At 41.0% G+C, this 14,171-nt stretch overlaps 1 protein-coding gene across 1 annotated transcript in view; it reads left to right on the top strand.

Moving 5' to 3' along the window:
- ube2r2 (ubiquitin-conjugating enzyme E2R 2) overlaps window positions 1–14,171 on the top strand; it is a 38,540-nt gene that overhangs the window by 23,633 nt on the left and 736 nt on the right. The window contains exons 3-5 of the mRNA XM_061932385.2: window positions 2,254–2,340; window positions 2,487–2,584; window positions 8,377–8,511. Of these exons, the coding sequence (XP_061788369.1) occupies window positions 2,254–2,340; window positions 2,487–2,584; window positions 8,377–8,511 (320 nt within the window). The remainder of the gene's footprint in view (window positions 1–2,253; window positions 2,341–2,486; window positions 2,585–8,376; window positions 8,512–14,171) is intronic.

Here is a 14,171-nt window from a genome sequence, read left to right as displayed (position 1 = left end):
GCTTGTTATGAAATAGAAAGTTTATCCATCACCGCCTTGTTTTCTTAGTTTGATATACAGTACTGTAGGGTTGTGAATCTTTGGGCACCACACCATTCCATTCAGAATCGATTCTCGATTCATAACGATTCCAAATCAATACTTTTTTAATAACATTCGGCGCCAGTTCTATGATTAACTACATTTCTATATAAAATAAACAGCTCTAGATAATTATATTCGGTATTACTTAAAACAAAACTGTGGTTTTGTTTATAAAATTATACTCAAACATTTAATAAAGTGGCTGGACAGGACAGATTCTAAAACAATATATGTATACACAGGTAAAAGCCAGTAAATTAGAATATTTTGAAAAACTTGATTTATTTCAGTAATTGCATTCAAAAGGTGTAACTTGTACATTATATTTATTCATTGCACACAGACTGATGCATTCAAATGTTTATTTCATTTAATTTTGATGATTTGAAGTGGCAACAAATGAAAATCCAAAATTCCGTGTGTCACAAAATTAGAATATTACTTAAGGCTAATACAAAAAAGGGATTTTTAGAAATGTTGGCCAACTGAAAAGTATGAAAATGAAAAGTATGAGCATGTACAATACTCAATACTAGGTTGGAGCTCCTTTTGCCTCAATTACTGCGTTAATGCGGTGTGTCATGGAGTCGATGAGTTTCTGGCACTGCTCAGGTGTTATGAGAGCCCAGGTTGCTCTGATAGTGGCCTTCAACTCTTCTGCGTTTTTGGGTCTGGCATTCTGCATCTTCCTTTTCACAATACCCCACAGATTTTCTATGGGGCTAAGGTCAGGGGAGTTGGCGGGCCAATTTAGAACAGAAATGCCATGGTCCATAAACCAGGCACGGGTAGATTTTGCGCTGTGTGCAGGCGCCAAGTCCTGTTGGAACTTGAAATCTCCATCTCCATAGAGCAGGTCAGCAGCAGGAAGCATGAAGTGCTCTAAAACTTGCTGGTAGACGGCTGCGTTGACCCTGGATCTCAGGAAACAGAGTGGACCGACACCAGCAGATGACATGGCACCCCAAACCATCACTGATGGTGGAAACTTTACACTAGATTTCAGGCAACGCCGATCCTGTGCCTCTCCTGTCTTCCTCCAGACTCTGGGACCTCGATTTCCAAAGGAAATGCAAAATTTGCATGGTTGGGTGATGGTTTGGGGTGCCATGTCATCTGCTGGTGTCGGTCCACTCTGTTTCCTGAGATCCAGGGTCAACGCAGCCGTCTACCAGCAAGTTTTAGAGCACTTCATGCTTCCTGCTGCTGACCTGCTCTATGGAGATGGAGATTTCAAGTTCCAACAGGACTTGGCGCCTGCACACAGCGCAAAATCTACCCGTGCCTGGTTTACGGACCATGGTATTTCTGTTCTAAATTGGCCCGCCAACTCCCCTGACCTTAGCCCCATAGAAAATCTGTGGGGTATTGTGAAAAGGAAGATGCAGAATGCCAGACCCAAAAACGCAGAAGAGTTGAAGGCCACTATCAGAGCAACCTGGGCTCTCATAACACCTGAGCAGTGCCAGAAACTCATCGACTCCATGCCACGCCGCATTAACGCAGTAATTGAGGCAAAAGGAGCTCCAACCAAGTATTGAGTATTGTACATGCTCATATTTTTCATTTTCATACTTTTCAGTTGGCCAACATTTCTAAAAATCCCTTTTTTGTATTAGCCTTAAGTAATATTCTAATTTTGTGACACACGGAATTTGGGATTTTCATTTGTTGCCACTTCAAAGCATCAAAATTAAATGAAATAAACATTTGAATGCATCAGTCTGTGTGCAATGAATAAATATAATGTACAAGTTACACCTTTTGAATGCAATTACTGAAATAAATCAAGTTTTTCAAAATATTCTAATTTACTGGCTTTTACCTGTATATATTTTTTAATCAGTATTTAATTATTTTGAAATAAGAATCGTTTCCAATAAGAAATGCGATTCATTCTAAAATCATTTTCTAAACCCTACAGCACTTTATATTGTGTTCAATGTGTACAAACCTTCAGTAAAATATGGTCGATCTGGAACCCAATATTTATATTTGCATTGTTTCTTATACTATACCAACTTTCCGATTTACGAACCCCGTACAAGAACCAATTAAGTCCGTAAATTGAGGTTCCACTGTGTCCAATGCACAAATCCAGCCAGTGTTATTTTCCACACATGTTGTGGACTCAAGCGGGCTGCACTGACTGTGTGTTCACTCTTCCAGGCTCACATCAAGTTCCCGGTCGACTACCCGTACTCGCCACCCACCTTCCGTTTCATCACCAAGATGTGGCACCCAAACATCTATGAGGTATTTGTCCTTCCTGGTATTCATATGGCTGTTTACTGACCGCACTTCCAATGTCTTTAATGACGACATTTGTTGTTTTGCCTCTTTCTCCGTATGGGCTAAATTGCACCAAGCGGTAACTATAATGCTCCCTCACCCCTTACCAGAACGGTGATGTCTGCATCTCCATCCTGCACCCCCCAGTTGATGATCCTCAGAGCGGTGAGCTGCCCTCTGAAAGATGGAATCCCACCCAGAATGTCAGGTAAACATTTTCTAACGACTGCACTTTTTTGGGTACCGTATTTTCCGCACCATAAGGCGCCCTGGGTTATAAGCCGCGCCTTCAATGAACGGCATATTTCAAAACTTTGTCCACCTATAAGCCGCCCCGTGTTGTAAGCCGCATCTAACTGCGCTAAAGGAATGTCAAAAAAACAGTCAGATAGGTCAGTCAAACTTTAATAATATATTAAAAACCAGCGTGATGTGGGCGCGCATGGAGTCGTATATCAACATGGACGAAGCTGCGTGAAAAAAGCCACCCGGCCTCTTCGCGTAAACTTAAACTTACCTGAACCACTCGCTCATCTTTTCTTCATCCATCCCTTCGAGTTAGCTTTTATGATGACGCCGGCTGGAAAGGTCTCTTTTGGCAAGGTCTTCCTTTTGAATATCACCATGGGTGGCAGTTTCTGGCCATTATCATGGCAAGCTAGAACCACAGTGAAGGATGACTTCTCATTCCCTGTGGTGCGAATATTCACCGTACGTGCTCCCGTTGTATCCACAGTGCGGTTCACAGGAATATCAGTTGCTGTGAAATAGTAATCCGTGTGCGGATGGAGAGATTGCGTCTTTTCATGAACCGGATCCCTGTCGTTTAGTAGGAGCCATTTTGTGGTCTTTACAGATGTAAACACACAAAGGAAATGAAACGTACGGTAATATCCGCGCGCTTTTTCTTCTTCTACGCGGGCGGGTGGTTGCTTACAGTAGAAGAAGAAGCGCTTCCTGTTCTATGGGGGCGGGTGCTTACCTTGGCGGTTGCTTGCGTAGAAGAAGAAGCGCTTCCTGTTCTACCGGGAAAAAAGATGGCGGCTGTTTACCGTAGTTACGAGACCGAAACTTTATGAAAATGAATCTTAATATTTATCCATATATAAAGCGCACCGGGTTATAAGGCGCACTGTCAGCTTTTGAGAAAATTTGTGGTTTTTAGGTGCGCCTTATAGTGCGGAAAATACGATAATTTTGCTTATAGTTCACGATACTTATGAGAGACAAGAACACATGTTTTTTGCATTCTCATTTATAATAATCATCTCGTTCTAGGTGGCTAGCAAAGCTGCTAATTGGAGCAATTCATTCTTCCTCTAAATCACTCTAAAATGCATCCAAAAACTGCCAACAATACTTATTTCACGCTCCGTAACCAGTTTAATAACCAAGCTATAACGACATTGTTATTGTAAGAGCCAACTCTTTTTCTAGCGTAGTAAAACATCGCCTTGCAACGACATTCTATGGCGTTAGCCGTAAGCTTTTTTGATTGATTGAGACTTTTATTAGTAGATTGCACAGTACAGTACATATTCCGTACAATTGACCACTAAATGGTAACACCCCAATAAGTTTTTCAATTTGTTTAAGTCAGGGTCCACGTTAATCAATTCAGCAGCTGACTGGCTTTTGAGTTTGTAATGCACAACACAATGTGATAGGACACTGAGTGAAAAACATGAACATCCATATTGCAGTGTCTGTAAAGTATTATTTCATGTTTTGTTAGTACACAGCGAGCTCGACAGTGTGGGTAATTGTAATAACAAGCATGACGTGCTGCATGGATAACGATCAATATTATAGTGACTTAGACAATGAACACTTGTCCTCTTGGTCAAGCTGTCAGTCAGCTAGAACAAAAAATACCGATAGCAGTATCCATACTTGCCAACTCTCCCGAATTTTCCGGGAGATTCCCGAATTTCAGTGCCTCTCCCGAAAATCTCCCGGGACAACCATTCTCTCGAATTTCTCCCGATTTCCAGCCGAACTTAAGGCACGCCCCCTCCAGGTCCGTGCGGACCTGAGTGAGGACAGCCTGTCGTCACATCCACTTGGCCAAGCAAAAAGTAACCACAGAACACTATACCGTGTAGTGTTCTGTGGTTACTTTTTGCTTGGCCAACGGTTTACGTTGTATTGCGCACACTGACGGCAAGTGTGGGAGTCTGTTCTGAAGTATGAAGTAAAGAGACGTAACTTCGTCACCTCGCCTGGTTATTGACTCCAACCCAGAATATTACACTGCCCATACCTATGCTCCTTCAAAGGCTGTGCTACTGGCTGCAAAGCATTGCACTTTCAAATACAACAATGAGTAGAGAGGAGTGTTGTGTGTGTATATGTGTAAATAAATGAACACTGAAATTCAAGTATTTATTTTATTTATATGTATATATAAATATAAATTATATATATATATATATATAAATGAAAACAAAGTTATGTGTGTGTATATGTGTAAATAAATAAACACTGAAATTCAAGTATTTATTTTTATTTATATATATATATATATATATATATATATATATATATATATATATATAAAATAAATACTTGAATTTCCGTGAATTCTAGCTATATATATATATATATATATATATATATATATATATATATATATACATACACTCCCCCCTTAATCCCCCCCCCCCTCCCCCAAATCTCCCGAATTTGGAGGTCTCAAGGTTGGCAAGTATGCTAATCCTCATTGTACAAAAAAACAATTACAATTGTGCGTGCATTAGGGTTGTGTGGCATATCGGTACTAGTATAGTATGGCGGTACTATCCATCCATCCATCCATTTTCTACCGCTTATTCCCAAAGGGCCAACACAGATAGACAGACAACATTCCCACTCACATTCACACACTAGTACTAATGAATCAAAAACGGTACTATACACTGTTTGAAAAGTACCGGTTCTGTCTGTCTGTTATCCAAATCTTGTGATTTGGATAACATCGGACTGTCTGTCCCGCAGGATTTTTGAGCACCAGTCATAGACAATTTAGAGTGAAAAGCAAATTTTATTTTCACTGGCATACAAAACATTCTAACTTGGATTGTTTCCCTGGCTTGGAGACTCTCCCCAAGGACAGTGCAGCGAAGACACAACAGACTCCCTTCTTGTCTCTCATGGACACACACCTGTTGTTTTTGACTTTGGACTAGCGACTGCACAAGATCAAGTCCGCGGAACAGAGACACACTGCAGGCTTACACACAAACATGCATCCAAAAAAATATACGCCACACATACACACCCCACCCCCTCCAACCCAACGCCTTCGACGCAAATCCCATAGGGGCGATGAAAGGATGGTCAGCGCCTGAGAGCTGCGGCCCGCCACCATGACCCCGCACTCCCTTCCCTCTGTTGCTAGATATCTGGAGATGTACGTTGTAATATGTATATGTGCTTTGCTATGGAGGGTTTTTTTCCCACTCCAGACTGGGCCCCCTTAGGAGCCCAGATTGTATTTCTTTACTCATCCTTCCCCAGCGTTTTACCTTTTTCCCCTTTTACGGGGCGCCTTGTGGCGACCCATCAGCGTTCCTGTTCTGTAACCCTGTACACTGTTTGTGTGTCTCATCTTCAACGGGTTTGTGCTGAAAACACAGTTTCGTTGTACAGGTAAAAGCCAGTAAATTAGAATATTTTGAAAAACTTGATTTATTTCAGTAATTGCATTGAAAAGGTGTAACTTGTACATTATATTTATTCATTGCACACAGACTGATGCATTCAAATGTTTATTTTATTTAATTTTGATGATTTGAAGTGGCAACAAATGAAAATCCAAAATTCCGTGTGTCACAAAATTAGAATATTACTTAAGGCTAATACAAAAAAGGGATTTTTAGAAATGTTGGCCAACTGAAAAGTATGAAAATGAAAAATATGAGCATGTACAATACTCAATACTTGGTTGGAGCTCCTTTTGCCTCAATTACTGCGTTAATGCGGCGTGGCATGGAGTGGATGAGTTTCTGGCACTGCTCAGGTGTTATGAGAGCCCAGGTTGCTCTGATAGTGGCCTTCAACTCTTCTGCGTTTTTGGGTCTGGCATTCTGCATCTTCCTTTTCACAATACCCCACAGATTTTCTATGGGGCTAAGGTCAGGGGAGTTGGCGGGCCAATTTAGAACAGAAATACCATGGTCCGTAAACCAGGCACGGGTAGATTTTGCGCTGTGTGCAGGCGCCAAGTCCTGTTGGAACTTGAAATCTCCATCTCCATAGAGCAGGTCAGCAGCAGGAAGCATGAAGTGCTCTAAAACTTGCTGGTAGACGGCTGCGTTGACCCTGGATCTCAGGAAACAGAGTGGACCGACACCAGCAGATGACATGGCACCCCAAACCATCACTGATGGTGGAAACTTTACACTAGACTTCAGGCAACGTGGATCCTGTGCCTCTCCTGTCTTCCTCCAGACTCTGGGACCTCGATTTCCAAAGGAAATGCAAAATTTGCATGGTTGGGTGATGGTTTGGGGTGCCATGTCATCTGCTGGTGTCGGTCCACTCTGTTTCCTGAGATCCAGGGTCAACGCAGCCGTCTACCAGCAAGTTTTAGAGCAATTCATGCTTCCTGCTGCTGACCTGCTCTATGGAGATGGAGATTTCAAGTTCCAACAGGACTTGGCGCCTGCACACAGCGCAAAATCTACCCGTGCCTGGTTTACGGACCATGGTATTTCTGTTCTAAATTGGCCCGCCAACTCCCCTGACCTTAGCCCCATAGAAAATCTGTGGGGTATTGTGAAAAGGAAGATGCAGAATGCCAGACCCAAAAACGCAGAAGAGTTGAAGGCCACTATCAGAGCAACCTGGGCTCTCATAACACCTGAGCAGTGCCAGAAACTCATCGACTCCATGCCACGCCGCATTAACGCAGTAATTGAGGCAAAAGGAGCTCCAACCAAGTATTGAGTATTGTACATGCTCATATTTTTCATTTTCATACTTTTCAGTTGGCCAACATTTCTAAAAATCCCTTTTTTGTATTAGCCTTAAGTAATATTCAAATTTTGTGACACACGGAATTTTGGATTTTCATTTGTTGCCACTTCAAATCATCAAAATTAAATGAAATAAACATTTGAATGCATCAGTCTGTGTGCAATGAATAAATATAATGTACAAGTTACACCTTTTGAATGCAATTACTGAAATAAATCAAGTTTTTCAAAATATTCTAATTTACTGGCTTTTACCTGTACTTGTGCAATGACAATAAAGACCTATCTATTTAGCTATTTGTCTGTGTTGGCCCTGCGATGACTTGTCCAGGGTGTACCCCGCCTACCACCCGAATGCAGATATTAACAGTAATTAACACGGAGATTAATAATCCATTTTTACAGTTTGTCCCTCATAATGTGTACAAAATAATAGGTGTATAAATGACACAATATGTTACTGCATACGACTAATTAGGAGTCTTTGTTTGTTTACTTACTACTAAAAGACAAGTTGTCTAGTATGTTCACTATTTTATTTAAGGACTAAATTGTTCTTCGATTGCAATAAGAAACATGTGTTTAATGAACCCTAAGATTTTTTGTTAAAATAAAGCCATTTTTTTGTGGTCGAAAAGTATGAAAATCAATGTAAAGGTGTACAACGATGGCAGTGGTCAGACAGGTGTGTTGCTATAGAAATATAACTAAATGTCCAGTGAATAAATATGTGATGAACTCTGAAGAAGATGGTTTATTGCAGCAGACCACATGAGTGCCACTCATGCCAATGAAGAAGAAATACAAATGACTCGTTGTGGTGTTCTTGTCTAGCACACTTCTTAAATACCATCTTTGGCAGTCCTACTTCAAATCTGCATTTTAGCAGGAATGCTCCAAATGCCCGTTTGTGTTGTTGCACTGCCTTTGTTGCAGCCAAGAGGCATGGAAGTCTTCTTCATCGACAAAATCTTTATTTGTGGACCGCATGCTCATGTTGGCATGTTTTTCTTTTTGACAGGACAATTCTGCTGAGTGTCATCTCTCTCCTCAACGAACCAAACACCTTTTCGCCTGCAAATGTGGACGCCTCTGTCATGTTTCGCAGATGGAGGGACAGCAAAGGCAAAGACAAAGAGTATGCTGAGATCATCAGGTAATGAATACTGTCTGCATACAGTACTATTTATTATTGGCTGTTTTTTACCACCGTAATACAGATATGAACTCATCTTATGTAGTCGTAGTTAGCTTTCCTCATCCCAAAAACATGTTCGGTTTAGTGAGCAACAGATTATCGTCGCTGATATTTGGCATTTTGACGTAGATTGGCCTTTTTTTTCTTATTTAACTACAACTGAACTACATCAGCAGATCCAGTTTATACACATGCAGTAAAGTTTGGACACTCCTTTATTTTCATGACTATTTACATTGTAGATTGTCACATCAAAACTATGAATGAACACATGTGGAGTTATGTACTTCACAAAAAAGTAACTGAAAACATGTTTTATATTCTAGTTTCTTCAAAATAGCCAGAGGTGGGTAGAGTAGCCAGAAATTGTACTCAAGTAAGAGTACTGTTACTTTAGAGATTTATTACTCAAGTAAAAGTAAGGAGTAGTCACCCAAATATTTACTTGAGTAAAAGTAAAAAGTATGTTGTAAAAAAACTACTCAAGTACTGAGTAACTGATGAGTAACACACACACACACACATATATACATATATATATATATACACACACACACACACATATATATATATATATATATATATATATATATATATATATATATACATACATACATTGATATATACAGTATATAATTTATATATTTTTTTTTTGCCGTTTTTGTTTACATGTTAAAGGTGTTTTAATGAATATACATGCATGTTTAACACATATAGATTCCTTTCTTTCATGAAGACAAGAATATAAGTTGGTGTATTACCTGATTCTGATGACTTGCATTGATTGTAATCAGACAGTAGTGATGATAACGTCCACGTTTTCAAATGGAGGAGAAAAAAAGTTCCTCCTTTCTGTCTAATACCACATGAAAGTGGTTGGTTTTTGGCATCTTATTTGTCCAGCTTCCATATTCGTTTTTATACACTTTACAAGAAATACATTGGCGGCAAACTCCGTAGCTTGCTAGCTTGTTTGTGCAGGCTTTCGGAGACTCTTATTTTGAAAGCGCAGACGCGATGGAGCGGCACTTTTATTGTGAAGACAAGAACTGTGCAGTCAGTCTTTAGGCTTTTGACGGGATGTACAGTTGAAATAAAAAATGGTCTTTTTTCCTTCACACTTTTGATTGATTGATTGGAACTTTTATTAGTAGATTGCACAGTACAGTACATATTCCGTACAATTGACCACTAAATGGTAACACCCCAATAAGTTTTTCAACTTGTTTAAATCAGGTCATGTGACCGCCTGGCTCTGTTTGATTGGTCCAACGTCACCAGTGACTGCATCTGATTGGTGGAACGGAGTGAACGTCACCAGTGACTGTATTTGTTGAAACGCAGGCACTATGAAGGTCTGTCTGACAGACCAAAACAAACAAAGCGTGCATTAACAGATCGATAAAAATTAGTAGCGAGTAGCGAGCTGAATGTAGATAAAAGTAGCGGAGTAAAAGTAGCGTTTCTTCTCTATAAATATACTCAAGTAAAAGTATAAGTATGTTGCATTAAAACTACTCTTAGAAGTACAATTTATCCCAAAAGTTACTCAAGTAGATGTAACGGAGTAAATGTAGCGCGTTACTACCCACCTCTGAAAATAGCCACCCTTTTGCTCTGATTTCTGCTTTGCAAACTCTTGGCATTCTCTCCATGAGCTTCAAGAGGTAGTCACCTGAAATGGTTTCCACTTCACAGGTGTGCTTGAAGCTCATGGAGAGAATGCCAAGAGTGTGCAAAGCAGTAATCAGAGCAAAGGGTGGCTATTTTGAAGAAACTAGAATATAAAACATCCATCTATTTGCTACCGCTTGTCCCGTTTATGTTTTCAGTTATTTCCCCTTTTTTTGTTAAGTACATAACTCCACACGTGTTCATTCCTAGTTTTGATGTGACAATCTACAATGTAAATAGAAAGTTGCATGAGGAGAAGGTGTGTCCAAACTTTTGGCCTGTACTGTATATTGACTTCTTTTTATCGGTATCAGCCTTTTTTCTTCTTCTTCAACTACAACTGGACTACATCATCAGATCCAGTATACATACCTGCCAACTACTCTGGTTTTCCCGTAATTAGTACGGTTTTCATCAACCTATTCCGGGTTACGGTTGCAGTGATAAAAAATACGGTTTTTCATTCATTAAAAAAAAATTTTTTTTTTAAGTTTTATTCACGAAATCGCGTAACAACAATGACAATCGACACTGCTTCCCGTAACTTCCTATCGAGCCATTCCGAATGCCATGCGCGAGGCTATTTATAGCACCGCTGCCAAGCACGAGGCACCAGTTGCCATTGTTTCCAAACGAGCGAACGATCATGGAATCAGCCGGAGAAAAATCGCATACGAGTCTTAAACCGAAAAGAAAACTGCAGTCATTCCGTGAAGAATATTCAAAAGCCTATCCGGGAATAATTATCCGTTCCAAAAAGGGTGAAAACTACGCGAATTGCACCTTGTGCAGACAAGATTTTTCGATCGGACACGGAGGAATTAGCCATGTAAAAGACCACGTTGGGACAAAAAAACACAAGTCTAATGCCGTTGCTAAATTTGGATTTTAGCCACAAAAAGGTAATGACACCAATGTTATCTATTGGAATTGTTTAGTACTGTTATACTGTTAAAAGTGTTTATACTATTTATGCTTTCAAGTCCAAGTTGAAGAAATCTTGTTAAATGTTGACAGCATAACTACCAAAATACAGAAGTATGTCCTTAATATTTTTGCAGTGCTATTTCTGTTGAAAAGTTCAAATGATTACATTAGAGATGTGATGTGCCACTTTTCAAGTGTCTGATGGCTTCAATTCATTTGCATTCATTTTTCATATTTTGAATTCTTTTGAAAGGCTTACAAAAAAACTACATTTGAATTGTAATTCCATGCTATTGACAGGACTATTAATTTTAATGAAGTTAGCTTACCATGTTTACAGTATGATAATTGTGATAGAAATGTGAATTTTAGGCACAGAATATTTTTTACAATTGAACAAGGCAGTAGATTATACAAGCTTGGACAGAAAGTTAATAATGACACCAATTTTTTTTTTTTATGGAATTGTTTAGTACTGTTTTACCATTTGTTTACTGTAAAAAGTGTTTATACTTTCAATGAACAAATTGAAGTCTTGTGAAAGGTTGACAGGATAACTGGCATTAACTGTCAAAATAATTTCAAACTATTGAAGTTAGCTTACAGAATAAACATGTCAATCAACCCATATGATTTTTGCTGTAATATTTTTGTTTTGAAAAGTCACTGTGACTGATAGAAAAGTGATGGTTTTAGCAACATTTTAACCTGTCTGAATGCAATCAATCATTTTGCGTCGAGGGCGAACCCTGAACCCCCCACCAGGACTTTGTCCTGCGGCCCCTGGACCCTGGCTACTAGGTTTTTCTGATTTCAAAAGTTGGCAGGTATGAGTATATACACATATGATAAGTAGTATTTAAAGAATATAGAAATAATTAGTGTTCAAGCACCAGCTTGTTTGCCCTGCATGAGAAAAGTTGCCTTTTTTCCAGTGTAGCGCTCACATGGACACGCCCCCTCCCTTTCCCTTCCTCTTGCAGCGTTGGTCGCTTCTACTCAGTATCTTACCTTTCAAAACTTACATTCTTTTGGCCGGGAAATCCAGTTTTTGTCCTTCTTTCACAGCGTCTTACCAGTTCCGTTTTGTTTGTTTTCGCTTCTCGTAGTGTGGTCTCATTAACAAAAAGCGCAGCGAGTTTCACGTTCCGTGATTTCCTTAAATAAAGCGACCAGATCCAAGTTTGTGTAAAGATATTGACAAATAGAAGACTTATTATTATACGAGTAAAGAAGAAGAGGCAGCATTCTGATACTTTCTGTAAGAAACGATGTAAGCTACGTGGATGAGCTTGGAATTATTTGTATTTAAATGTTTGCAATATTCCTCTCGAGGAAACCTTACAATGGATTAAATCCGTAAACTACTATAAAATTGTATAAAATTGACCACCGTACTTTCCAGACTATAGAGCGAACCGGTATTTAAGCCACACCTACCACATTTTAGAAGAAAAAAAAATGTGTACATTTATTAGCCGTATGCGAACATAAGCTGCAGATACACTATATTGCCAAAAGTGTTTGGCCACCCATCCAAATGATGAGAATCAGGTGTCTTAATCACAGGTGTATAAAATCAAGTACTTAGGCATGGAGACTGTTTCTACAAACATTTGTGAAAGAATGGGCCGCTCTCAGTGATTTCCAGCGTCTTCCAACATGACTGTGCACCAGTGCACAAAGCAAGGTCCATAAAGACATGGATGACAGAGTCTGGTGTGGATGAACTTGACTGGCCTGCACAGAGTCCTGACCTGAACCCGATAGAACACCTTTGGGATGAATTAGAGCCAGGCCTTCTCCACCAACATCAGTGTGTGACCTCACCAATGCGCTTTTGGAAGAATGGTGGAAAATTCCTATAAACACATTCCGCAACCTTGTGGACAGCCTTCCCAGAAGAGTTGAAGCTGCAAAAGTTGTCATATTGAACCCTATGGGTTAGGAATGGGATGGCACTTCAACTTCATATGTGAGTCAAGGCAGGTGGACAAATACTTTTGGCAATAAGGTGTATTTATTGTGTTGTCTCAAGCTAGCTTAGCGGCTAGTTTAGCTTTTATTATACCGGCTAGCCTCGTCCTCCAGTGAGTACTTCAGATATTAAGAAATGCAATTTGTCTACCGCAGTGGAGGTGATTTATTATTAACTGAGAGGAGCGGCTCCACACTGTGTATGGAGTAGAGATGCGCGGTTTGCGGGCACAACCGCGGAGTCCGCGGATTATCCGCAGATCGGGCGGATGAAATAAAAAAAAATTAGATTTTAAATAGATTCAGGCGGGTGGCAGTTAAACCAATTGGTAAATATATATACATAGTTAAATGTTGTTACCCACATACGAAAAACGAGCAGGCACCTGCAGCATATGCCACAACAGAAGAAAAAAAAAGAAAAGAGATGGACACTTTTACGGAGCGGAGAAGGGACGCCTCGCCGGGGTCTGGGACCGAGGCCCCTTCCCCCGAGAGGGCCCCACCGGGAGCCGTAGCTGAGGCGATCCGCGAGAAGGGCCCGACGCACGTCCAGGGTCACCACCGCGCCCACCGCACCGACACCCCGCCTCGTCCGCCTTCGCCGCGGCCGGCGTCACGCGCAGCAGGTAAGCAGCTTACCTGCCCGCCACCCCCGTGGCCGGGGGCTCGTACGTAACAGGGGTCACTCCGCGCGCTCCGCCCGCGCAGCTTACCTGCCCGCCACCCCTGTTGCCGGGGGCGCGTAACAGGGGTCACTCCGCGCGCACTGCGCTCACGAAAGGGGTGGGGCTCACCCTGGTTGATATAGACAGCAGGACGGTGGCCATGGAAGTCGGAACCCGCTAAGGAGTGTGTAACAACCCACCTGCCGAATCAACTAGCCCTGAAAATGGATGGCGCTGGAGCGTCGGGCCCATATACCCGGCCGTCGCCGGCAGCGAGACGCGCTTGGAGGTGCGCTCAGCGCGGCTCCCATATGATTGCGCACTGGTGTGCGTCTGGGTCGTGACAGCGTGGCACGCGAATGTCTGTGCTGC

This window comes from Nerophis lumbriciformis, linkage group LG38 (genome assembly GCF_033978685.3).
Source record: "Nerophis lumbriciformis linkage group LG38, RoL_Nlum_v2.1, whole genome shotgun sequence".
Lineage (NCBI taxonomy): Eukaryota > Metazoa > Chordata > Actinopteri > Syngnathiformes > Syngnathidae > Nerophis > Nerophis lumbriciformis.
The sequence above is the reverse complement of the archived record's forward strand: the minus strand, read 5'-3'. Positions and strand labels throughout refer to the sequence as shown.